The 27357-nt window shown below is 27.1% G+C and overlaps 2 protein-coding genes across 5 annotated transcripts; one reads left to right on the top strand and one right to left on the bottom strand.

Annotated features, from left to right (window-relative positions):
• Window positions 1-794: 794 nt before the first annotated feature.
• LOC112683469 (atlastin) lies at window positions 795-7565 on the bottom strand. Of its 4 annotated transcripts, none has more exons than XM_025554516.1 (9): window positions 7212-7565; window positions 3210-3433; window positions 2838-3149; window positions 2483-2771; window positions 2242-2426; window positions 1709-1930; window positions 1407-1621; window positions 1191-1257; window positions 941-1126 (listed from the first exon to the last, which is right to left on the bottom strand). In XM_025554516.1, exons 2-9 carry the CDS (start codon window positions 3426-3428, stop codon window positions 941-943), a joined length of 1695 nt encoding a protein of 564 aa, XP_025410301.1. In that variant the 5' UTR covers window positions 3429-3433; window positions 7212-7565. The 4 variants fall into 4 exon arrangements, with proteins under 4 accessions (XP_025410304.1, XP_025410301.1, XP_025410302.1 ...); XM_025554517.1 differs by lacking the exon at window positions 7212-7565 and adding an exon at window positions 7098-7202; XM_025554518.1 differs by lacking the exon at window positions 7212-7565 and adding an exon at window positions 4956-4979.
• A 6861-nt stretch (window positions 7566-14426) lies between these two features.
• Window positions 14427-27114, top strand: LOC112683489. The gene is made up of 5 exons (XM_025554539.1): window positions 14427-14568; window positions 14742-14863; window positions 14945-15227; window positions 15363-15660; window positions 26805-27114. The coding sequence occupies exons 1-5, from the start codon at window positions 14427-14429 to the stop codon at window positions 27112-27114; spliced, it is 1155 nt and encodes a 384-aa protein (XP_025410324.1).
• Window positions 27115-27357: the final 243 nt, after the last annotated feature.

Below are 27357 nucleotides of genomic sequence, written 5' to 3'. Positions count from 1 at the left end.
TTACATTTTCATTAATATTAATACACTATAAAATTAATCCAGAAAAAATAACAGTCCCGTAATTAACTATATATTCATGGCACTTAAATTAGTAATATTTTATATACCTACATACATTTTTAAACATGTACCTACAACACAGTTTTTTAAGTTAATATTTAATTGGGGTAATATTAATAAGTTTATACATCTTTTTTACCAAAAAACCATTTCATTGAATGCTTTAATTTATAACAATTATAAAATCTAGAGTTTTAAATGGGAGGAATTATGTAAAATTAGTAATAAAATAATTTAAACGTTAAATATTATTACTGCAAATACATTATTGGTGTTTAAGGCATGTAAGCCATTTGTTAAGAATCAAAAGTAGTGAATCAAAACAAAAGAAATTAGAAAACTACTTAACTTTGTTTTTAGTTCCTGCAATTTGAGCCATTTCAAAGTTTCCAAAAAAAAAATCCAAAATTTAAAAAAGATAGCTGGAAGACTATAAAAATGGGAATTCTTATTGAAACAAATTAATATAACCTATTATTTAATAAAAATGATTGCTTATTTGAAAATGCAAAAACGCCAACGGTTTTCATACAATAAATAAAATTGGGAAGGGAGTTACTTAATTAAAATTATTACTACTTTCTATACAGAAATTTTAAAGTTAAAAATGTTTAGAACAAAAATTTGTATTTAATCGGTTTGTTTAGATTTAAATTATTAATGAGACAACAATAATATATATTATATAATATGAATTTAACACAATAAATAGTATTAACACATATTAATATTTAAAAATTATGATAATCATAATACATTTCACATACAAGTAGACATAACATAATATATAAAAAATACAATCACAGTAAGTTAACATATGTGTGCCATTTGGGCAAATTACGAAGACGACTTAACAATGGCGTCTTGAAGCAACATTATATCATGACTTTTTAAACCTGCCGTTCATCTCAACATGAGAATTCATTCTTTGCATAGGCCTCTTGCCAAATGGTGATTGTACATTAGACATGGTTGAAGTTGAGTTATTTACAGCCATATTTATTGCTTTATTAGTGGCTTGCTCTATGCCTTTTTGAAGGAAAATTTCATAGCATGGTTTCATGAACTAAAAAAAAAGGTACACATTAATATCAGAAATAAATACTAAAAAAGTAGGTCAAGATACTAACATTGTCCCACAAAATATTAGCTGCTTCATCAATAGTTTCACTTATTTCTCTGTGTTCTCCGCTATACCTGTTAAAACATACAAAGTTAAAATTATTTTCAAATAATAAAAGATTAAGTAGACAATATTATTTAAGATTCTTGAAACTTACTAATATGTTCAATATTTTTAAAATAAATATTGATGTAACATAGAAATATTATTATATATTACTTGCCTTATATAAGCCCATAGAACGAGAATGAGAAGAGTAATGCCCATAATTAAATTAATACCACTGGCTACGGAATTTACACCAAAGAAGTTTAGTGTTCCAGATATGAAATAACATGCAACTGCAATAGCAAAGAATACAGCTGGTGTACGAGCAGATTTAAATATATTTTTGCTTTCATTATGTGCTTTAAATTGTAAGTATTCTTCATCGATATCCTGAAAAATGTACACATAAAAATATTTAAAATGTTTCTAAATAAAATTGTATAAAAGTATATATAAATATATATAATATAATCTTACAGCTTCTAATTTTAGTTTATAGGATTCTGAAAATTCATCACCGCCCATTTTTCTTTTAATAATAAATTGTTCCATTGCCTTATCTTTGCTTAACAAATGCTCCTCATCTAAAGAATTGGTGTTCATGTATGGTTTGTTACCACCACAAGCAGCTTCCATCATTTGATGGTACACTTCTCTAGCTGATGCTACAGCTGACAAGTTATTTGCTTCTGCAGTTGCCTAAAATCATATGTTAATATGAAATAATTAAAATATATGTTTTCGCTAAGATAAATTTATCAGAAATTATGGAAAAAGTATTTATAATTTGTGTTAATTAAGCATACTACCTTAGATAAAAAATATGTTGATCTATAGCAATTGTTTTCACTTGATAGCAATTAATAGAAAATTAACACAATATTCATTATAGAATAGTCATGAATAAAAACATATTAAATATGTATGATGGTTTTTAAAAGTTAAAAGAATGATGATGGATTTTTTTGTACATTTTATTACTTAATAGTTTGTAATGATCTAAGACTTACAACAAGCATAGACTTTGGTTCAGGTAATTCATCTCCCGTAAATAAATTAATATATGATTTGAAGTACTGGACTAACTCTTTAGCTTTTACTTTTTGTCCACTAATCTCTTTCAATATTAAATTATTGGGTCTTAATAACATTGGTATCAATGTTAAGAGATTCTGCTTAAACTCGGTTTCAATATCTATGGCATAATAAAAAATTATCACAGTTGAATAAACTTTTTAACTTATTTATTACCTGAAAGCCTGCCATCAAATTTTGGATTAGTAGCAACCTTCAAGCCAGGATGAGGCATTAAATAGCAACTGATCTCAGAAAAACATGATTTTATGTGTTTTCTTAGAGACTGAAGTTCTGGGTGCTGTTTGTCAGATATTTGCAGTCTTCTGTCCAATATCTGTTGGCCACCTTCTGCACCATAATCAGCTTCATAAGGAAAACTCCAATCTCTAACCAAGAACTGTAATTTCTGAAATGGTTTTTTACCAGTGTCTTCAAGCGCTAGACGTCCATATTCAGTAAATAGCTAAAGAAATAATAATATAATATTTTTGTTCAACAGTTCTGAAATAAAAAAAAATATAAAAATTACCTGTAAATGTTGCAAATCATCTTCTTGTATATTTTGTGATAGGTTGTAAATTTGTATTGAGCTAAGCATAGTACTTAATGCAAAAACTGTAGCACAATCTTTGACTGTACTCTCACTATCAAATGTACCTTGAGTATCTAAGAGTATAATAGCTACTTTTTCTCCATTTTCTAAAGTGGCTTTAAATACTTCTGACCACATCAATATACCTGTAGTATCTCTTTCAGATCCACCACGCCATGAAAATCCATCTAATGGTTTATCATCTGAACCGATCCAAAGAGTGTCTTCTTTGATTAGATTTAAATGATACTGAAATTACATTAATTATTAAATACTATAAGGCTCATCGTTAAATTATTTATTATTTACAGTTGCCTTCATGTATCTGAGGAAGAAATCTAGTAAAAATGATTTGCCTTTGCGGAAGGCCCCAGCAACAGAAACAACAACAACATTTCTGTCTTTAATTTCATCCTTAAGGAGTATTTCTTCAAGGGCTTCTTCATCCAAAATAAACTGATGGCTCTCTTCTGCCAAGACAATAGGTATTGGTTTACCATGGCTAATAGTATTTTGAATACCTTCCATTATACCTGTGATATATAAAATACACAAAGGTTATGGAAAACAATTTTATAAGAAAATTATGACTTACGATGTAATTCAATTTATTATAACAGTACTGTAATTAGGAGGGGAATAAAAAAGCTCGACTTTTTAAATTCAATAATCATGTAAATTAATCAATTATTTTTATTAATTCTACTAAATTTCTGTTTAACCTACTAACATAAGAATACATTTTAATTACATATTTATAAAATGTACCTATAATTTATACTAAATATCTACTGTGTTCAATTAATTTTAAAGTATTAAAAAATAATCTTTTAATATATTTAAGAATAGCATATTATATAACAGGGATGGACAACGTGAATAGGTATGCAAACCACATAGATAAATACAATAAAAACTAGAGCCAAAATGTTACGATACATTTTATATAATTTAATAATTTTTTATACATTTACACCTAAAAAATTAAAATTCATAATACTAATAAAATAAGAAGTACATTTTAATCTTTTAAATAAAATACGAGATGCATCTAACAATGACAAGCGCACATGCAACTCGAGAGTCGCAAGTTGATCACCCTTGTTATGTAATTTAAGAAAAAGGAAATAGGTAACTGCTAACTATTGTATTTTTTAAAAAGACTTTCAAATATTTTCATAAATAATAATCAGGAAAAGTATAAAAATTTTTTTTTCATAGATGCTTAGGTATTTAAATAAAGTTCAAGATTGGAGTCTCAAAAAAAAAGAAGACAACTCTTGAACATTTGTCAACCATAATGAGTTGGAATTTAGAGTTTACTTTTTGAGTGACATGAAGAATGTTTTAAGCCCTTTTTTTTATATAATTTATGTGTTAAATACATCAAATATTTGTTCATAGAACTTTAACATTATGCATGAAAAGCATCTAAATAATCTGAAATTAAAATGTTTTTTTTTTTCCAAAAACCATTTAGAATTTTAATTAATAAATTTTTTTAATTTTTATTTAAGATTTAAAGATACCTTTACTATTACTAATAATGTAATTAATGTATTTATAAAAATTAAATGTTTTCAATGATATATTATTACAAACATTTGATATTTTTTTTTAGATTTTATTGGAAAAAGTGCATATTAAAATACTCATTAATGTATGCATTCTATAACAAAGGTCAATAAAATAAAAAATAATTTACTTCTGCAAATATGTAGATAATAGTTGCAAACAGGAATCACTTTTAACAAGACTTATCATTATATAAATATTAAAGAAACCCTTATTTTAATTATAATCATAGTACACAATAAAAATTACATAAAATATAACTTAATTGTTTTGGTAGATACCACCTATGTGTATTAATTACCATGAAATTAATTTTAAAAAGTGTGTAATGCTACCCAACCTATTAGATTGTACTATACTGTATTTTATGCAACCTTCCAACAATACGAGGTCACTAAAGAGGCATGACAAGTTGATTTTCTCTTACTCTGTAATATAATTTAACAAATTTAACTTGTATATAAATTGTCATCTACTTACTGAAAACAAAAACTGTGTGTTAAAACTCTTAATAGTTATATTTATAAAATTATTTTTAATAATTTTATTTATTTAAGAAATTATGAAGTTTATAAGTAACACAAAATAAATAATTTAACTTAATTTAGTTTAAAAATTCAATAAAAGCCAAAACTTCAAAAAATTATTAACTAAAGAAAATAACACTTAAAATTGTGTTGAATATTTAAATGTAGGAGGAAGGCCAACTGACCTGGAAATGATTATTTGCCCAAATCCCAATTGGCCACTAGGCTGATGATATTTTAAGACTTTAGAAATACATGCCAAAGTTTAAATATACATTTAAATACAAATAAACAAGAAAAAAAATATATATATAATATTAAGTTTGTACATCAGTAATAATAAAATTACTTTAATTAGGTATTTTTTGAAGAATAATAATTTAACAGTTATTACATTATTACATACTTTTTCATTAACTTATATAAATACAATTTTAAAATGATTTAATCATTATAATATGAGGTTAAAGTATAGATATCAGGTTGAATTCCAATTTAAAATTTTTATAAGTATGCAATAATTGAATCTATAGTATTAACATTTAAATTAAATAATCATGATTTATAACTTATCGTTATAATAAAAAAATGGAAGTTTATTTAAGTATTTATTGAAATTAGTTTTTAATATTCTAGATTATAAATATAAGGTACTTAGTTAAAATAACTGAGTACCTAAATATACATAGATGACAATTATGTTACTTAGTACAAAAAAAGAATTCATATATACAATAGTACAATTGAGTAATGAGAAAAATGTTCAAAAATTAAAAAACTTCATAGATTCACCACACAATACATAAATTTATATTATTTTTGATTTGTATTATTGAAATTCTATTATTACCTAGGTATACGATTTTATCAGTGTATTATATAAACTTTAATCATATACTTCTAATTTTTTTTTTACATTAGTATAGTTAAAATGTAAATATTTTTCCATTATCTTTACTATTACCCTGCCAAGAATACTTCTTATTATTAATCAACTCTAGTAGACATTATGGTAAAGTACTATCAGTTAAAAATTGAAAAACTACAGCAATGGACTTTTGGCTACTTCAGTTTGCTTGCTTCAAAAATGTAATTAAAAATATTCCTTGATATCTTATTAAAAACCATATTGGGTAGGTAATATTGACAAGTAAAATAATTAAACATTATGGTAAAATGTACAATGAAAACAAAGATGCTAATTTAATCAAGTGGTAGTTGAGTTAATAGAACTGAGTACAATTAAACTAATAGTTATACAGTACCACCATAAAATATTAACAATATTACTCAAATATATTTTAAAAGTCATCAAGTTATTAAATTTAAGTTAAAGAATGTTTATAAAATATTATTAATATACTAGGTCGTATTTAATTTAATAGTTTTAAATAGATATTTCTAATGATTTTTAATTAATAAATTATATAGCTAGTTATATAAATGATTATAATTTAAGTTTTACCTTGTGATTTAAATTTTATAAATAATTTTTAAATCAAAATGCAAAATTATAATACATAATTTTATCATTAATGAGCAAATAAGTATTTATATTCTATGTATTTAAAAAGTTGAAAATTAATAAATTAACATTTGAAACATAAGTATACCAAAAGTTAGAACATGACCTTATGTGTAATTTGCACATAATGAATACATTAAGTACTCATATACATAATAACAATATTAGTTTGATGAAAATGTGGTTGAAGTGATAATTTCAATAATTATTGTTAAACACATTTAGTGTGAATCCTACAAAATATTATTTTGTGTAACATACACTTAACAAAAGAGAAGATTAAGTATTTATACACGGATCTGTTGCAAGTAGGGCAATGGAAGTTAGTTCATGCAATGTTATACAACTGTTTAGTAACAATTAGATGGATATAAATCGTACAGCAACAGTATACAATAATAGGGGGATATATTAACAGAGAGTTCAATCAAAGTGGATACAAAAATTGGAAAAACCCTAAAGACATTAGCGAAATCAAGGATTATTATTCCATGTATTGAGTCATTAGAGACATTAGTGTCTGTTAAAACAGGGCCTCGAGGGCAACACTACATAAACAGTATTACTGACTTGACGACTAAGAAAAAAAGAACCATTATGCCAGCTCTCCCCTCCCACACACTGGAAAACGGACGGCGGTAGCTTTCCAGACCACTGGTCATTTTTATCATGGGTTTCGTTTACCTCTATCTTTATGTTTTTCCGTTTAAACGCGGTATTTTCTCCGGAAGTCTTCAACCAAACGGCTACAGAACTGCTACAGAGTTTGGCGCAAACAAACGCGCACGCGCGCGGCAATGTAACTGTGGAATGTATATCGTAGCGCGTTTGCGGCTTCAAGTTCCGCGATTGTTAAAATGATTCGTCCGTCGAATGGCTCGGGCAAGTCTTATCGAAAATCACACGTAAACACGGACGGGTGCACAAGCGAACACGACACACAAGTCACCGTAATCACATTACGGTCGGACACCCACTTGTTTCGTCGTCGTAGTCCGCGAACGAGAGAAACGCACGGTGAGAACGAAAAAAATAAACAAATAAAACAAAACGTCTATCATTAAAAAAACTTGTTTATCGCGTCGACGGCGGTGTGCAACATTGATGCGCATGCGCACTGGACGGACGCACGCACGCCGCCGCGACCGCAAATATCGACGTCACCGACGACCGCGATAGCGGGCGCGATCTCGGAGACAAGAGGTTACGTCCCGGTGGCGTTCAGTTACCGTGTTTTCGTTCGTTACACAGGCCCCGAAGAGTTTTACCGTTTTTACCGGATTCATTAATCCGGAATATGCGGTTTCCAAAGAGTGAAAAAGAAAAAAAAAATGTTTGCAAACGTTTCCAAAAACTCATGGTTCAAGAGTAACCGATATTTAATGAGTACGAACGATTTCGGAATCGCATCAAGTGTATACACGCATCGAATTGTAATTTAAGTGTCCCGGATTCGCATCGTTACTTCATCATGGTCATATGGAACAGAGCGGTGAACACCGTGTTAGGTGATCGAAACAAAACCCGTGGTAAATTAAACTAAACTGTTTATAACAACAATTGTCTTACTGATCAATCCGATTACATTTCAAAATGCCATTGTTTTACTTTTTAGCGAGTTTTGATTCCACGATTATTATTTGGATCGATAAATGGAGAAAAAAAAGACTAGGTATGGCGGATAAGTGAATTTCAAATTTGAGTTGAACTATGGGTAATATCATCATATACTTGTATGCGAGGAAAAATATTTCAATTGTCTTACATGTATATCAGGATTTCGCCTCGGTCCACGACTATTCGCTTCACAAATCAAACAATTTTTCACGACTTCTTAACAATTAAGATTCGTTAAAATAATATTATTGTTGCTATGAAACTATAATGTGCGTGCTCGGATTCGTTTTTCGCTTAGTGAATCATGAAATGTATTTAACGTTGTACAATATATTACTCGATCCGTTCCTTTAGTATGATGTAAAAATTACATTAGATACTTACGGTTTGCGGAGGGAAATTTTAAGGTGTAATATGGTCAGTATATGGACGATGTGATTATTATTATAATTTAATAACTAATATAATATAAATAATATAATAATTTATAACTGCAGTCGGTCGACTTCGACACGGTGGTGTCAACGGAGTGAGAACCAACGAGAAATAAACCGTTTATAATATTGAAAATAATTGAAAACACACAGCACTATATTATCGCTATTATCATTGATTAAATATATGTATATACGTATACTTGATCAATGCTATTATCAATCGAATTAAAATCAACGTTGGCGGCGGCGGCCTCTGACAACGACTGCGAATTGTGACACGTGGAGGCCCGATGAAATATTAATCTGGTAACGGGAATCCGAACTTAACTTGATGGGCGCGCGCGAAGCAGTGTGGTAGGTGCACAACACGCTTAAATATGGGACGTCAATTACGTGATGTGATATTACTATTACGGTCACGATTCCTGTAGAACGTATAAATAAAACATCGAGTATATTTCAGTATTCTCGTGCAGAAACAGCGGCGTTTGCGACAATTGCGTTGTGTTCAAATAAAAATAAATCAGCACAAGACCTGAAAATTAAAATTAACCGTTTCACGTATTTTTACATGTGTACATAAATATTTATTGATGTTATTCTGAACGTTCAACGCTCTGTTTACCCGATGATCATTGGAACAAAAAGGCGCTATTAAAACTGATCATAAAGGTGTGTTCGATTCGATGCAGGTTTGCAACACTTTTCTCATTTGCGCGGCGCCACTTCCTTTATCCTGTAATGCCACTCCTTAATCCAGTCGTTCCCAACTGGGGTACCGTGAAATTAAATTGAGGGTGCTGTAAAAATTATTTGAAATATATATTTTAGGAAAAAACGTTTTCATGAAAAATAAAACCCTTTGAGAAATAGCACAGACTATAATGTAAAACCTATTGAATTTTAAATAATTTTTAGTAATACTGCGATCAATCTATTTTCATTTTCATACCAGTTTGATTGATATCGCTTCGATAGCTTCGAAATTACAAAATATAAGTATATAATATATTAATATTGAGTATAGAATATAAATATAGCGTGCCTCCGGATTTTTATAAAATAACTAAGGATGCCGTGAGATTTAGGTTAGAAACTTCTTCCTTAATCTGTTATGTTCTGATTATTCGTACATTGTATTTTGTCGAGGGATACATATTAGGCGGAACACGCCCTGGAAGTAATTTATTATACATTAATAACGCAACAGTGTTTCGATCGTGCAAAAGCCATCAGTAATCGAATAAAGTGTTATGTTGTACATTGACACGTGGTAACTCGTAGAAATGTCACATATATCGACCTTTTGTTAATAATATTGATATAAAAAATCAAATGTTATTCCGAGCAGACCCGAGCTAAGAGTAAAGTAGGTACCTGAATAGATACGTTAAAAAGTCGGTCTGGAAATGCGTTTAACTTTATGCGTGATTGCGGAATTTTTGATAGACTCGCACTCACCGATATTTTGATAACTGTATTTAAAACACTCATGTTTTTTGTCTTAGAAAAATAAATAAGTATTGCTTTATTTGTTCGTAGCTGCGACTATAGCTCTCAGTACCGCACAATACGCCTGTAACGGTCCGGCAGATGTCGTTTGTGTAATAGTCACTGGGGAAGAGCTTGCTAAAGCGTTCGCGTTACACCGGTGATAATTTTGTGCTGGACTAAGCGCGGGTGAAATGGCCTCGGATACAGCTCGTAGATTTTTTTAATGACGTAAAACAATTAATTATGAAAATAACTTTTAATGACGATAAATCAAAAACGTTTTATTATCAATGGAATTGATTCAACGAATCATTATTATACAGAATGTATTCGAGTAAATTATAAAATTGTTCAATTGTTCATTGGTCGTTCATTTATTTTTAACTCATTAGTATTATAAATTATTATAATTTCGTTTTAACATGTTGTAATGAAGAAATAGATAAGTTTTATTTCAATCAATGTTAGATTCTAAGTAAAACGAGTTATATATTGGTTATAGCATAACCAATACATTACTCGTTTCAGCGATTCTCAAACTGGGGGTCGCAAACAATTTTTTTTATGGTCGTCAATATATATAATAATTAGTAAGGTGTTTTTTTGTAAATATCACGAATTATAATTAATAAAAATTTAGGATTGTCAATAAAAAAACCGTTAATAATTTATTAATTATTATATAAATATTATTATTAATATTAATCATATAAATTTATCACTACTTTTCAATATTATTATAATAAAATAGTCGCTAAACATTTTGATGACATAGGACATTATAGGTCACGGTCTCGAAATGATTGAGGACCGCTGGGTATACCATAGAATATATGATATCAGAATGGTTACTTGTAGATGCAAACAAGAATCAGTTGTCATATTTATTCTATGGTACCTAATTATATTAAAAATATTGAACGTACTTCATTGTTTTGATGCATATTGTTTATTGAACCACTTAATATATGAAATATATAGACTGTTGGAGTTCCATAACAATAGTCGAACGATTTTTTAATTTCCTTGTGTTACCTGTGAATAATCTTATCAGTGACAATTTTGATTTCATTTAGTCTGTGGTTATACCATAAAGTGGTTTGTTTTTGTCTGTGTACATGTTTTTGACTTGAAAGATTGTCCCGATCACCAACATATAAAAAGTTAAAGGTAGGAAATTGGTTTTAGTTAGTACTTAGAAGGAAGTAATTTTACGAATTTCCAAACAGTTTAAAAAAATTGGCAGTATATACATTTATGGCATACTAGTTTCCGACAAACTCGAATTTTGTTTTCATTGTAACTCAAAAAATAATAATCGTTAAGATTTGAAATTTTCACTGAATGTTTTTATTATTCTTTATATATGGTATATTATTTTGTTGATTTTTTTTTAGCTATTTTTAGAAAATTGAAATGATCATGTTTTTTTTTCAAAAATATTGATAAAATAATATTAATTTGGCAAACAGTCCTGTAAATTTAGCAGTTCATTCATGTAATCTATTACCAATCAAAGAAAAAAAATTGAATTTAATTTCAAAACAAAAATCATGAACACTTGTACATTACATTTCGACAAAACGATAAAAATCCGTTACATTTTTGTAGTAAAAATTCTTAAAATTCTCAATTTCTATACATTAAAATAGAATACAAGATTTTTCATAAGATTTTCTTTGTAGTAATATATTTATATTGGAAAATCCAAAAATGATTTATAAATATTAAATGAGAAAGTAACATTAAAAGTTCAACCTCTGTTATGACATTTGGTTCTACCATATCAACTATTTTTAGAAATATAGACATTCATCCGATCTTTATCTTGGAATCGTTATTTTGATAGAAATGGCTTTACGTTTAAAAGACCATATCAATAGCATTCACCACTCTTATATCATTTAACCACGGAGTTTCACCCGACCTTGGATTTTCACTTTATTTTGTTTTAAGTAGTCTTCGATAAGTATAATCTGTATCTTGCCCTCATAAGACTAAGTCCAACATACGGTGGATTATTATATATTGTGTTATACTGATAGAACATTTATTTACTCAGGCTAAAGTACTCTGCCATAACAAGTTTTAGGATTTTTACCATAATAGATTTGTTTTTATTCCATCGCTTTCATCCACGTCACGAAAAAATGCATTTCGGGGATATCTATTGCTTACTGCAGTGGTTAAATACAGAACATTTGTGGTAATGACTACATCACAGAAAGAAAATGAAATTATTAATAATAGGAGTGGGTACATTTTTCCGCGGCTCACAGAGTTTCATTCGCTGAACCTTAATATGCATGAGTGAGAAAAATGACCTTGAAGCTGTGGGGTGTGGATAATTTTAGTAGAATTTTCGGGCGAACCAAAGAGGAGATCATGAAAGTGGATTGTAAAAGTTAAGTATCTATATTTTATTAAGATCTGCGGTGAAATATTATATGCTTTATGTATCCATTAAACAAGAAGTAACGATACTTATAACATATAAGATACTTACCTACTGTACTTACTTCTTATATTATATACTTTTCATACTTAGATTTATCGTTGGGAAATAATACTCTGGAACTTTCTAAGCATTATAAAAATACGCAGTGTTTTGATGTCGAGTCGTTGAATTTATCGACATTTTTATTTTACGTGACTCGATTGGTTATCGCGTGTATGGGAATATTGTGTGAACCATGAATAATAGTTTTTATGAGTAATTCGTATTGTGTACAACGTTAATCGATCAGAGTCAAACAGGGGGGGGGGGGCAAATAGGACGTAATGAGGATAACTAGACTCAAAAATGTCAATATCGTTCAATACACAAACTAAAATTTATCTTTTCAAATATTTTCTTACTTAAACGCGTTAATGGTTAAATTTTGTTTTAAATAATGTTTATTATTTACAACGTCATAATGCTAATGACAATGCCTCCTAATTTATATTTAGTTAAAAATAAATTTTTGTCTTTAAATTATTAATATTTTCTTGGTGTTTGTTTTTAAAAATATAGTTTGTTTATAAACATTTAAAATATGCCTATACATAGAATATAGTATAATTCATTGATATAAGTAATAATTACTTATATCAATGAATTATAAAATTATATTATTACAATTATTGTAAAATGTTATATAACGTTATATAACATTTTTTTTTTTTTTTTTTTGATTTCTCGAAAAGTGTGAACATTTAATAACGAATTTACGTAAAAAATATATGTTATTATTGTGCTTTTTATGTTTAAGATGTATCTAATAAACTTATATAAATCCATAGAACTCTTTAATCAATATATTAACTTTTTATTTATAATTTTAAGGTTATTCAAATGTTATTTTTTTTTTTGTTTCAAAAATGTAACTGTTTACTTATTACAATATATCAATCTATGAGGTCACATTCGATTTAATTCTAGTAATATTTAAAAACCATGTGAATTATGTTTCGTTGAATTACGTCTAAAATGAATGACTCCTATTAAAGCAAAACTGTTAAGAAATATACATAAGTATTAAATATAATAAATTATAAACGGGCTTTTGACTACATACATAGTACTGGATCCACCGTGTTCAAAATTGTTTTTAGAATGCGATAGTTTACTGTTATTTTGCAGTAACTTTTATATTTCCAGTTTTTATTCTATAATATACGTATTATTTTTCCTATGTATATCCTCCCTGAGTTCCACTGACCCTATGTATAAATCCCATAAATATATATAGACCACACTTTTTACAAATAACTCGTTGTCCAGTACAAATTATTGATTTGGCTTATTGTTTTTTATTAAAATTATAATAATCACATGTAAAATATAGGATAGTATCTAAGATAATATAATAATATAATAATATAACAATATAATATGATACATTTTATTAACTGATGTTATTATTGGAGATCGTATGCAGGGCCGGCCCTTGGGTAGGTCAACTGGGACATTTGTCCTAGGCCCCGCGCGAATTTTAGGGCCCCACGCTTAGGTCATGAGAGCTAGGTATATATATATAGTTTAATTAAAAAAATATATATCATAGAATTAAAGTTTTATGTTTTGTAGTATTTATTTGTGATGGGCAACGATATCAATAATTCGATAAAATGTCGATATCGTGACACATTTTCGACACCGATATCATTCTAGTTGTACAATATATTGCAATATCAAATTGAAGAAAATGAATACAGTACACCTACCATACAAGAATATTTTTTAGATTTTGTAACGGTCGATTCTACTACCGGTTTAAATTTGTCAGAAGTTCTGATCACACAAATTAAATTATATAAAATAAACATTGAAAATTGCCGAGGTCAGGCTTATGACAACGGATTGAACATGACAGGAAAATATCAAGGAGTTCAATCCCGAATCTTAAATATAAATCCTCGAGCATTTTTTACTCCTTGCGCTGCCCATAATTTAAATTTAGTCTTGTGTGATGCTGCTAAAAATTCAACTATAGCCATTACATTTTTTGGTATAATTCGACGTGTTTATACATTATTTTCGGCATCAACATATCGATGGAGTATCATTAAAAAACATTGTACAGTATCACGATTAAACAATGGTCAGAAATGAGGTAGGAGAGCCGTATAAATAGCGTAAAAGCTTTACGTTTTCAACTCTCAAATATTTTAAATGCTTTAGAAGAAGTTTCTGAGACAGCTAATGGTTTGATGGCCCGAAGTGAGACTGTTTCACTATCAAATGAAATCGGTAATTATAAATTTATATTGAGTCTTGTGATTTGGTATGATATTTTAACAGAAGTAAATATTGCGAGTAAAAGTTTACAAGATCATAATACGAATATAAATACTTTTGTAAAAATTGTTCAAAGTCTTATACAGTTTTTGCATCAATATAGAGAAAATGGGTTTAATTTTGCGAAAATTGCTGCTAAAAAATTAGCCGAAGATGCCGATATTGCAGTTGCTTTCAAAAATCCAAGAGTAAGAAAAAAGACGAAATTATTCGATTATGAAAATGTCGACGAACCTGTGTTAAATAATGAAGATCGGTTTCGTACAAATTATATTTTCATCGTTCTTGACCATGCAATACAGTCGATTGAGAAACGCTTTAATCAGTTGAAGACTTATTCGGACAATTTTGGATTTTTACATCGCATTGGCAAGTTGAAAATAATGGAAAATGATAATATATTAAAACACTGTAAAGATTTACAAATAATTTTAACAGATAATAATTTAAAAGATATAGATGGATTAGATTTATTTTCCGAACTAATTATTTTTCGATCTTTAGTTGACGAAGATACAAATACGCTCCAGGCACTTAATATTTTAAAAACAACTCACGGATCATTTCCTAATCTAACCATTGCTCTTAGAATAATGCTAACTATTCATGTGACATCAGCTTGTGCAGAAAGAAGTTTTTCAAAGCTAAAATTAATAAAGACTTATTTGCGCAATCGGTTAGGCCAAGGCAAACTTTCTGAACTAGCTTTAATATCAATTGAAGAAGAAATATCGTCCACCATCGACTACAAACATCTCATCGACATCTTCGCTTCGAAAAAGTCTAGAAAGAAAATGTTTAGGTAAGTTTTAATATGATAATTTCTATTTTACTTTATTTTAATTGTTAATGATATTATGATAAAAAGAATTAATCATGTATATTATATATTTACTTTCCACGATAAAACAGTGTAAAGAATATTTGATTTTAATTATTAATTATTATATTCCAATAGAATAAAATACCTAATAATAATTTTCTTGTTTTTTATTATTTTTTTTTTTTTTTTTTTGTTTGTATATGAAGATCGCTGGGTCTCACTGAGAAGTCTCGTATGAAGACAAAAAAAAAAATAAAAAATATATGAACTAGACTGAAATGCATACTAAATATATCTGGGTAAAAAGAAAAATAATAATAATATATATAATGAAAACATGGAAAAAATATATCAAATATATGTACATATTTAAAAAAAAAAAAAAACATTGAAAATTATTTTGTCCGAGGCCCCGCAAAAACTAGGGCCGGCCCTGATCGTATGAGAGATTTGCGCATTTATAAAGACGAGACAATAATGACGTGCGCGGTCGCCGTGGTATAGGTAACCAATTATCATTAGTAAAATATCTTTACGTAAAATTTGGTGTTGCTTTGCGGATGAGTATCAGCTCAACACTGTGTGAAATCGTATATTGCACACATTCTATTACACATCAATACGATAATATCATTGTGGTCGCAGACCCTATAGAAATCCACAACATGTTACGTCCATAATTGTAATAATGTAACCGTTGGGCAACGTAATGTACGGCCATGTTTGAGTATAATTTACAACAGTTAATTATTATATTGTCATAACGATAACGAGCGATAATATTATAATTACAAAAATGAACGCGACCGTATATGAGAAAACAATCATGAATACATAACCTATATGCACACACAATGAATAACATTATTTGCCGTATAATTATTGGATATATATTATAGGTACATGTTGTAACCGTGTACCGTACAGTGATGGCAGCGTGGGGGAGTGGACCTAACCTAATCTGTGTTCACACGGTAATATATGATGAATGATATATATATATCTACACATAAATCTGTGGCTTGGTGTGAGAAGGGCCAAAGTCACATTTCGATTAAATTGAGTTTTTAAACTGGCCTTTTTTTTTGAATTAATAGTTGGCCAATTTTAATATTTAAAATTTTTTTTTTATATTGACATTGGAATGGCCATTTTTACACCAATCCAGATATATATTATCATTGTGTGTAATAATGGATGTCACTAATTCCCCTTAGTATGAGTCATCTATTACAATTTTCTCTAGTTTTATTTATTTTTATCACAAAAACAAAAAAAGAGGGGTTATCGGTTAATTAAGAAATCATGACATAATCTCAGCTTCAAAAAGAAACTGCGATTTGGAAGCGTTTGGGAACCGCCTGGTGTACTCCATCGCGAAACGATTGTATAAATACATTAATTGTGGTGCACGAAGTGAAATGTTTCATGACGATAGAACAGGATATAAAAATAGGAATGAAAGTAATAGAAAGGAGGGAGTTTAGATTTGTTACCGTTGAACCTATAGATTGATGTGAGCGACTCTTTTAGTTATAAATACACAACGTATACATTTACATCACGCAGCCGATAATTAAGCAGTGGACCCGGATGTAGTTTTATTCAAGAGAGGGCGATACAGTAGCGTATTTGAGGGGGAAATCCCCCCCCCCCGAGAATTTTTAGACCAAGACAATTTTCATATAAGTAATGAGTATTTTATTAAGAAACAAAAATTATGATTTATTTTATACTATTACTACATTTGAAAACGTTTCAAATTTTACACTAATTTAAGTAACGCAAAACGCTAAACTTTTAATTTAATTGTCAATAACGGTAAACGGAAAATTTTTTAAACGTTAAATTTGTACAACGTTTAAACGCTTAAATTGAATAACGTTTAAATTATTTATAGCGTTAAACACTAAATTGCTTATAACGTTTATATGTCCCATAATGATAAAATGATAAATAATATATATTATTTTGATTGAAGACCCAGTCCATACTTAGTGAAAAATTAGGTAAAACACAAGCGAAACTTTAAAAGCATAGATAGGTGTTAAAAAAGAACTACACAAAAGACCATTCTAAGTGGATCCGGCATTAGATTAAAAAAAAAAAAACCACAAATATTAAGGATTAACCTGATATAAATATTACCAAAAATTTTACTTATAAATTTTGAGCCTGAATTAAAGAAAAAATTTGAGTCGCCCCCCCCTAGAAGTAAGTCTAAATACGTCCCTGGGGTGATGACTTACATACAATTGCATTGCTATTTTTTAAGAGGACTGTTAGATATTTTTTTAGAAAAAAACCCGAATCAATTAATTTTTTTAGATTTTTTTTGAAAATAACATCGAAGATAACTTACAGGTTTTGATTACTTGTCAATAATTGTAATACTTAAATCTCATACATTCTTATATTCTTATATTGATACGTTCTGTAAATTATAACATTTCATTCAGTAGTTTTATTATTCATTTAAAATTAAATCATTATTTATCACTTTATATAAAGTGATAGGTAAGAATATACGATAAAAGAGAAATACCTTAATATGTATTCAGTGACAAGTCAATATTTTGGGGAGATAAATAATATTATCCTATTTCATCCAAAATCCGAACTGTTAATTATATATTTAGAATGTTTAAAAATGTTTTTTATATAAAGGTTATTGGTCGAAATGTTGAATATTTTTTTTACTAAAATAGAATATGATAAATTCCTTATAAAAGCTATTTTTATTTTAAGTAAATGTATATATATATATATATATATATTCTTATAAGTACCTATTAATTATATACTTTTATGATTTATATGATTTCACAGTAGTTCAGAATGCTTACGAGTTAAATTATTATTAATATTTAGAATGCCATAATTATGCCTTATGTTCAACTTTTAAGTTTTTAAAATTTAAATTGCTAATTATTCATATTTTAATAAATTACGCCGAGATTCTTAAAAACAATCAATTTATACATAAATCTTAATCGCAACTCTAAGTGTGAATAAATATACATTGGAGCATGGAAATTGTTTTTCGAAATGCCTTTAGTAAATAGGTAAACGAAAATTTATTATACTGTCATAAGTACTTCAAAAGTTATTATTTTTTGAATTAAAATAAAAATCATTTCTATAAATTAATGAAAAAAAAATAAATATAATTAATTTATAGTTAATTTGTATTTTTATTTAGGTGTTAGTTTTAAACGGAGGAAAATAAAATTACAGCTTATCGTTTTATCGATTAAGTAAAAGTAATGTAATCGTACGTATTATTTATTTTGATTTAAGCGCTTTTAATAAATCTATTCAGTATGTGTAACTTCTATAATAAATGTAATATTTACTTATTCATAGCATATACAATTATGAAAAAATAATAAGGTAAGAAAATAACTTCTCCAACTATTTGGGGTCGTCCACATTTGTTTTAAATCTCCACTCCTCTCGATTTTCTACAAAGGTACATTAGGTAAGAAAATAAATATTTTTTATTATCATATCTATACGTTTAAACTGTTAAAATAATATGGAAATATATTATTAAAATTGAATAGATACGGCGGAAGTTTCATTCCAAATTATTAGTATATTATGCCTTACAAATAACTCATTAAAGCTGATACAGTATTCAGCTACTTGAAAAGTTATGCAACTTTAAGTTATTCTAAACATGTAGAATTATAAAAAGTTATTAATCCATGTTAAAAGAGAACATTGTAAATTAAAAAAAAAAATTATACAAATATTGTTATATGAATTATATTGACTATTGTTTAAATTTAATACACTTTTAAATTAATGTTTGATGTGACTTATTGCAAAGGCAATTATATCGATGTTGCTATCTACATAATTTATATATATTTATATACATTAATAATATTTACTGAGTTGGTAATCATAAACATCAATCATTTTAATTTCATTTAACTCTAATAAATACATTATACTTTCGAACCGATACAGTATTAATTAGTAATTATTTTGAACTCAAATCAATTCATTTTCTTGTTGTGAATATTTATTATGTCCAGGGACTATTTTCATAGTGAATTGTTTTTATTTTATTTCCCAAATAGAAATATTATACAGAAAATTTGCATTTTAATATTTTATTTACTATGAAAATATAAATTAAATCATTCTTAAATGTTTCAATCGCATATCTAATTAAAATAATTATACACCTTTAATGACGTAAAAGTTTATAAAGTTTGTTCGATAAAAATGACTAATCAAATTAAAAGTAAATAAAATAATTAAATTTTCGAATAATTATTGCTAAAAACTTTGGTTTATTTTAAAATCATTGTTACTTATAATCGAATTAAATTTCCTAAAGCATACGATTTTCTTGTATAAATTTTACTAGTAGAACAATAAAAATAATTTTTATTTCTGGACAAAAACTGTCCCGAATTAAATTTATTTTATTGATTATAATACGTTTGCAACAACATTTTGAATAAACTTACTATAGACAATGAACGTTTTACGTTTTAATTAATATAATTTCATTTTAATTAATAATATTTTAATTTAATGAACCTCAAATATACCTCAAATGATGTTTTTGGTTGTTTTATTGCTAATGGATGAAATCAAATCCAGAAATAATCTCTATAGACAATTTTAAATTTAATATATTGTGATTCTCTGATTTCATTTACAGCTCCCAAATCTTCTTTGTAATCCTAATGAAATGCGAATAGCTGTCGGGTAGAATAATGCAATCAGACACATTTGACGCGCATTGTTGTCAAAAAAAGCAATACCTCCATAATATTTTCTGTGTTCATTTAAACTTTATGATAATACATCCGACTGAAATTCAATAAATTATATACTTCTCATATGTATAAAAACTACTGGAAGATTTTAAGAAAGTAAAAATTGAATTAATAAATTAATTTGATTCGTGGTATTTTTCGGAATTTATAAAAATGGTTAAATGTTATCTTTTCTTTGACACCAATAACAACCCTTACCCATGGGAAATATAAATTCGGTGCTTCAAAAATGGACATATTTGTTTATTTTTTTAATTTTTTTTTAATTTTTTAAATGTATTTATATATACATATTTTTTAATCACGGGAATTTGTGTACCCCCAAAGGACGATATAGGGTATGTTTGGGATACAAATTAAAAATTCCAAAATAATATTCCTAGCATTACAAGTGAACTATTCGTTGTCCTAACTACATTTCAGTTACTATGTACATACAATACAAGCTCATATGTGAGATATAACTCGATTTGGCCGAACAGACTCGAGTTTTGTGGAAAGTTAATTTAATAACATTCGTAAATGTAATATATGACACCAGTGTCTCAACCTTTTTCTGCGCTTAAACTATAGTAGAATAATAATTAGTTTCGTACTTCGTACTAGCTGCGTTTTACTCAATTAATTAAAAAAAAAATTAAAAAATTAATAAGCTGTATAATATCATAGGCACTACATCATCAATAAACAGGAGTATTAAGTATTCGTTTAAAATTATATTATTTTTATACCAATTAGTATTAAACTTCTAAGAAAATAATGTTTTTCTAAATGGAAAAAATAAATTATTTCAACATAATCTAAACAATTATACAATATTATCGTAGAATGAAATGTACCGTTATAATGTTAAAATACTTTTAATAATGTAACACATTTACCGTTTTGAATATTGGTTCACAACAATCTGAGTCAAGACGGACGTGGTTTGGAAGTAAAAGTAGGAATTAGCTTTTTTGTCTAGTATTTATCTCAGCATTAAAGGTTTGTGTGTTATATTCTCCAGTCAAAAAGTTCGTTCAGACTGATTTGAAAATGAAATTCTGAACAAGGGGGTAATTCCTTGAGAATTTAATTTTACTTCATATTCAACTTTAGATTTTATTTTTTATACTTTTTTGTACCTTGTACCATGATTACTTTATTTAAAAATATTATAAAATTATATCGTATCGTTGATCATTATGTACTCGTATATAAAAGTGTCAGGAACACTAATAGTTTCTATTGATCATTAAATATTCATTGAATATCGTAACCGACAGTATTGTCTGACAATAGTTTTCTAATCTAAGGGCTCCTATTCTACTTGCGCTTACCACAATTAGATCTGGCTAGAAATTATAATATTTTTATTATTCGTTACAACGATATAATCAAGCTTTATTGTAAAACAATTTATGTCAAGTATTATGGTTAAATAAAACATACTTAATATTATATACTTGGAGTATAATTTTCAAAAAATAAGCAAAATAACTTTATGTTCCACGATTCTATCACGTTTTAATTATATTGATCATCATAACATAAAAATAATTTATTAATGTCACACATATTGAATTGTATACAGATTTAGTTTTATGTAAAGTAATCGTCACTTGTCGATTGTTATATATTCCGATCTTGTTTCTCTTAGTGTATTATAAATAGTGATATCTATCCAAAGATTTTTACAATTCTACAAATACAAACTTACAACTATCAATTTATGTGGTGTTTTCATTATAAATACTAATGTAACCTTCGATGTAGAATTCAACAAGTACCTAAATTTCTTAAGATAAGCTATCAGAATTTGTTCTTTTAATTTAATAATTATTTAAATCATCTATATTTAAGAATAGATGACGATGAAAATAACGAAGAAAATCATTCTTTTTTTTTTTTGAGAGAAAGAAATTTAATCGAATTCTTATTGAATGTTAATGGACATAATGAAATTTTTAATTTTTTCAAAAAAATATGAGTGATTTGAAAAAATGTTTCTTTGAAAAAATTAAAAAATTTCATTATTTCCATTAACATTCAATAGGAATTCGGTTAAGTTTGTCTAAAAAAAAAAAATAAAGGAGACACGGTCTTTGGAACTGATTCCGCACCTTCGGGGAAACAATTCCTTAAGTTGCAAATTGCTGCAATGAACATGGATGTAAACTTAACTTCGCTATCGTCCAACAAAGTATTTAACTGAATACGTATTTTTGTTAACTATTGTTGTACTTAATTAAAATAAGGTTGACTATTGCCGTTATGATTTATGTATATTAGGTTATCATGCAACATCAGATATTTACTAGTACGTATAAGCAAACAATAATATATTTCAGTTATTCGATTCCCTACGGTAAAATTGCTACAAATTTATATTTTGAAAATATTGTTAGTTTTAATATCATTCTTCAGAGTTATTTACTTCAGTGTTGCATTATATCACCTACATTAATTTTACTCCTGCATAAGCATTAATATCGAAAGAAATATGAGCCAATACGTAGAAGTCAATGATAAACATTTTTATGATTGAAATACCCCTATTAAAATCGAATATACATTCGAAGATAACTGGGGTCATATATTAGTTAACCCTAAGAAAAAAAGAACCATTATATTTGAAACCAAAACGAGAAATTTTAAAATGAAATTTAGGTTTCAGAGTAAAGACAAAAATAATCGGACTTATGAATAGTGGCAATCATTCTAAATATACCTACGCCTATACACCAATACAACTAGATGGAGAAAGCATTATTCTTTCAAATATCTGTGTTTTTGATTTAATTACATAAATTACTTGAATTGTGCCAATGGTAAAAAACATGATATTCCTACTAATAAAAACAGAGGATTGTTTGAAAAAAGTTGTTGAGTATAAAGTAGTATAAGTATTAAGTATAGTTTTAGAAGATCAAGATTGATTCCATGTGAATGTGAATGCAAAGTCTATGTCATTAGTATTCAAAAATCATACATAAAAAAAAGATTATCGTTCTGTCATTACGCGTATATAATATATTCTATATATTTTTATTTTCAACCGTTGTTACTATTTAATATTGGAAATCACGTTGGTCTAATAGATATGTGATCTTTTGCGTTTCAAAGAAAATATTTTATAAAAAATTAAATAGTTTTACTAAATATATAGTTATTCTAAACAAGACATATAACTATATGTGAATTTGGAAAAAATGTATTTTCGATTTTTATGATCTTTATATCTTAAATTATTTATTAATTAATTGTTATTAATACAACGAGATTGATTATATTTTCGAAACTGTGAAAATGTGTTATAATTAAAATCCCGATAATATACATATGTATAAACGTACTAAATAATATTATGTCATTATTTTGGTTGTTTGCTTTTGCTCATAGTCAACGTATTTTTTACACTTAAATAAATAAATTTACAACAACTAGTAACTAACTTAAAAACAACAGTCACGTATTTTTTTTTTAACAACGTAAAAAGAACTTTTGTACTTTGTAAAAAGTGTGTTATGTACTCGTATCACACAATAATAATGTAATTAGATCTTAAAGATATAATGTAAACAGTACTCAATAGTAAAATTGATAAATAACATTTACAATTTAAGTTAGATAGCTATTCAATACTTTATACTATTTTATAATTTTTATTTTGCATTCATTACATATGCATAAATCATTACTATATCTAAAGTCTAAAATTTTATTAAAATTTTAAAATATGCAATTATAAGCCTTAAAATTTAATAAATATATGTATATCTATTTTTAATTAGATATATGTAAAAAAAGCGTTGGTATTAATCTAAAATAAATTATGTTTTTTTTAAATGTGTACTTAAAATTTAATGCATAATAAACGTGTACAAAGAAAAACATTAGATTTATCATAATTAAATGTACAGTATTTTATGTATTAGAATTTATTACATAGTATAAATTTGATTTTAATTAAGTGATCTCGACAATCTGACACAATGTTTTTGTAAAAAAAAAAATTACTGCCTCTCGTCTACAGAGTTTACTGGTGCGTATTTAAAGTTAACCATGTCATTGTTTTCTGTAACTTCAATAATAGTCATAGTATTCAGTCCATTAAGTCAATCAGTTCCACCCTCTATTTATTTAATATAAATAGAATATTAATAAAAAATTGGCGAGTCCAATTACAATACTAATGTGGGAACAAAATAACAATATACACATACAATATTGATTTAAGTAATTAAATTATTAAGATATAAATTAAAAATAATAATAAAGTTAGTTACATACAAAAATATCAATATTAAAATTATTTACACGTTACATGATTAAAGGAAAGTTTTGACCATATAAGCTGGAACAGTACAAAAAAAGCTATATGGTTAGAAAGCTTTTTGACCAGGAACTGAAAAATTTAATTCTGATAACAGTAATTCTGGACAGTAAATATAGCCTGATATAAGATATCTTGTTTTATTTTTCTAACTTGTAGAGTGTCAAGTTATAAACATAATACTAAAGGTTTATATATTGTGTGAGGAAGACAATGAATATTACATTTATAATTTACAAGTCTAAGAACACGATTTTGAATATTATGTGAGACTAAATTAGATTAAAAGACTAAGGATACCAAATTGTTGAATTATAATCTAAAACTGATCGAACAAAAGCACAGCAGAGTGACTTAAGGGCTAGTTATTATCAACATTATCACAGCTTTGATTAATAAAGCATAGCAATGAGAATACTATATTTTGATTTAATGATCACTGAATGAAAAATAGAAATTATGATATATACCTAGATATTCAACGTGATTAACTCGGTTTAATTCAACACAATTTAAAAAATAGTGGTCTTAAATATACTGAACAATCCTTTATATCCATCACTTTTATCAAATACTTTTTCAAATATCCTATATGTTGGAACTGATGCTGCAATAGCTAATTTATCTGATACGGTGTTTGTAATGGGAACCTAATAAGATAAATTATCTTTTCCTTCTAGAGATATTGGAGTTTTAGATAAAAATGAAAAATTTGATTTAATAAATACTATATTGCCTTCAACTCTACATTCATCCATTACTTTTTAAACTCTACTTTTAGTCAAATAATAATTGAGATCAAATTTTTCGATAATTTATTTAATGGTCTTATATGAGTCTTAGTAACTCACATCCCCCATCGCGCAAAATATATAATTTCGATGATTTATTTTTAAATATTTATATTCTTGTTGAACATTTAAGAAATACTTTTTTATTTATTTTATTTTTTTTTAATCACTGCGAATTCGCTCAGTTATACGATGTAAAAAGAGAGAGGTATGTTTCATGAAACATCTTTGGGAAAAGTATTTGCATAGCTGATCCGAACTTAACCATTTATGGTACGACTTCATAAACTAGTAACAAATAATTATTGTACTCTATTCTTTGAGGCCAAATGAATTTCATAGTTCTATCAAAAAATTGATCTATTGATGTACTATTGGTTATTTCTAAATGTTTGCAATTAAAATGTACGCTCACAATAATATTGGCTATAGTGACCGTTAACATCCGTGGTCTCATCGATTGATACGTACATTTTACGATTAAAAGTAAAGTCTTAGCTTGTATTTGAATTAAAGATTTTTGATAAATAACGTCAACATAATTTTTTTAGTTAAGGTAGTCTTATTATAAATATTTTTAGATGTGTAATTCTATATGGAACTCTTTAAATTTAAAATTATTTACTATGTTGAATGGAATGATTCACTATTAAATTATTAATTTTTGAAGCATTATAACTCATCTATTTTATTTATAAATTAATTATATATTAATATTTTTTCTCTTATTCAACCCTATGAGTAGTTTCGTAGTCGGATCGCGTTGTCTACTCTTCTTTGTTACCAGCTAACTTCTTTAGTTCCATACAGTTTTACAGTCCAGCATTGGAATTTCATTTGCTATGGATTATTATAACTAATCTAATCGATTTTTAACGTACTACTCAATTTCAGTATATTAAAACCAAATAAAAAAGGTAATTTTTTTTCAAAATTATCTATGCGATTTTATTTATTACTTAACTATTATTTTTAAAAATGATTATTATAAAATTTTAACGAAAATGTAGAGGAATAGTTGTAAAAATAGTAGTTATATAATGGAACGAACTATTTTAATGATGTGAGGTGTGAAACCACATTCATACAGAATATTTTTTATGCATTATGAGCTACATGTCGGTCGATTAGTTGAGTTAATATTCTAGAGATCATTACGGTTTAAAAAATAATACAATTACATCTTATTGTTTAATAACGAGATATAACGAGTAGATATATTCGAAATTTGAAGTGCAATATTATTGTGTTTAATTTCATAACAATTACTACATCAGAAAGTGCTGAGCGGCGGTTAGAATATACAATCGAACTCAAATCATCACATAACATTGAAAGAAATCCTAAAGAAGAGCTGCGAGGTAAGAGCGCCGACTTCATAATGTATCTCAACAGATTGGATGATGACAATAGAAACAAAATCCAATTGAAAGAAATGGATGTTCACGGAAAATGCAGCCGATTATGTGCAAGAACAGACAATGCAACACCTGGTAGTCGGGGACATGGTCCGGATAACTACTAGAAAAAACCATAGATGCGGTAAACTTTTATGAGAGGGGAGTTTGTTTGTGACAGGTTCAAAATACACGAACACTATGAAGATAATTATAGTTGCGGTTTACTGATGGGTAATGTTATTCTTGTTGAAAATTATTTCTTGTTTTTTTTCTTAATTTAAATTGTATAGCTAAATAAGTTTATGATTAAATAAGTAAAAATTAATTTTATTAATTGTTAACGTACATAACTATTTTATACAGACTAA

This window comes from Sipha flava, unplaced genomic scaffold (assembly GCF_003268045.1).
Source record: "Sipha flava isolate LNK unplaced genomic scaffold, YSA_version1 227_pilon_pilon, whole genome shotgun sequence".
In the NCBI taxonomy this organism is placed as follows: Eukaryota; Metazoa; Arthropoda; class Insecta; order Hemiptera; family Aphididae; genus Sipha; species Sipha flava.
Note: the sequence above shows the minus strand (reverse complement) of the source record. Positions and strands in the feature narration are given on the sequence as shown.

Excerpts from the sequence above, each read along its gene's own strand:
- LOC112683469 (XM_025554516.1), bottom strand. The coding sequence starts at position 3,428 with ATGGAAGGTATTCAAAATACTATTAGCCATGGTAAACCAATACCTATT. Across the intron at positions 3,150-3,209 it reads TCAGATACATGAAGGCAACT|TATCATTTAAATCTAATCAA; the intron begins GTAAATAATAAA and ends ATGTAATTTCAG. Across the intron at positions 1,258-1,406 it reads GTTCTATGGGCTTATATAAG|GTATAGCGGAGAACACAGAG; the intron begins GCAAGTAATATA and ends ATGTTTTAACAG.
- LOC112683489 (XM_025554539.1), top strand. The coding sequence starts at position 14,427 with ATGACAGGAAAATATCAAGGAGTTCAATCCCGAATCTTAAATATAAAT. Across the intron at positions 14,864-14,944 it reads GGTATGATATTTTAACAGAA|TTTTTGCATCAATATAGAGA; the intron begins GTAAATATTGCG and ends AGTCTTATACAG. Across the intron at positions 15,661-26,804 it reads TCTAGAAAGAAAATGTTTAG|ATATATTCGAAATTTGAAGT; the intron begins GTAAGTTTTAAT and ends TATAACGAGTAG.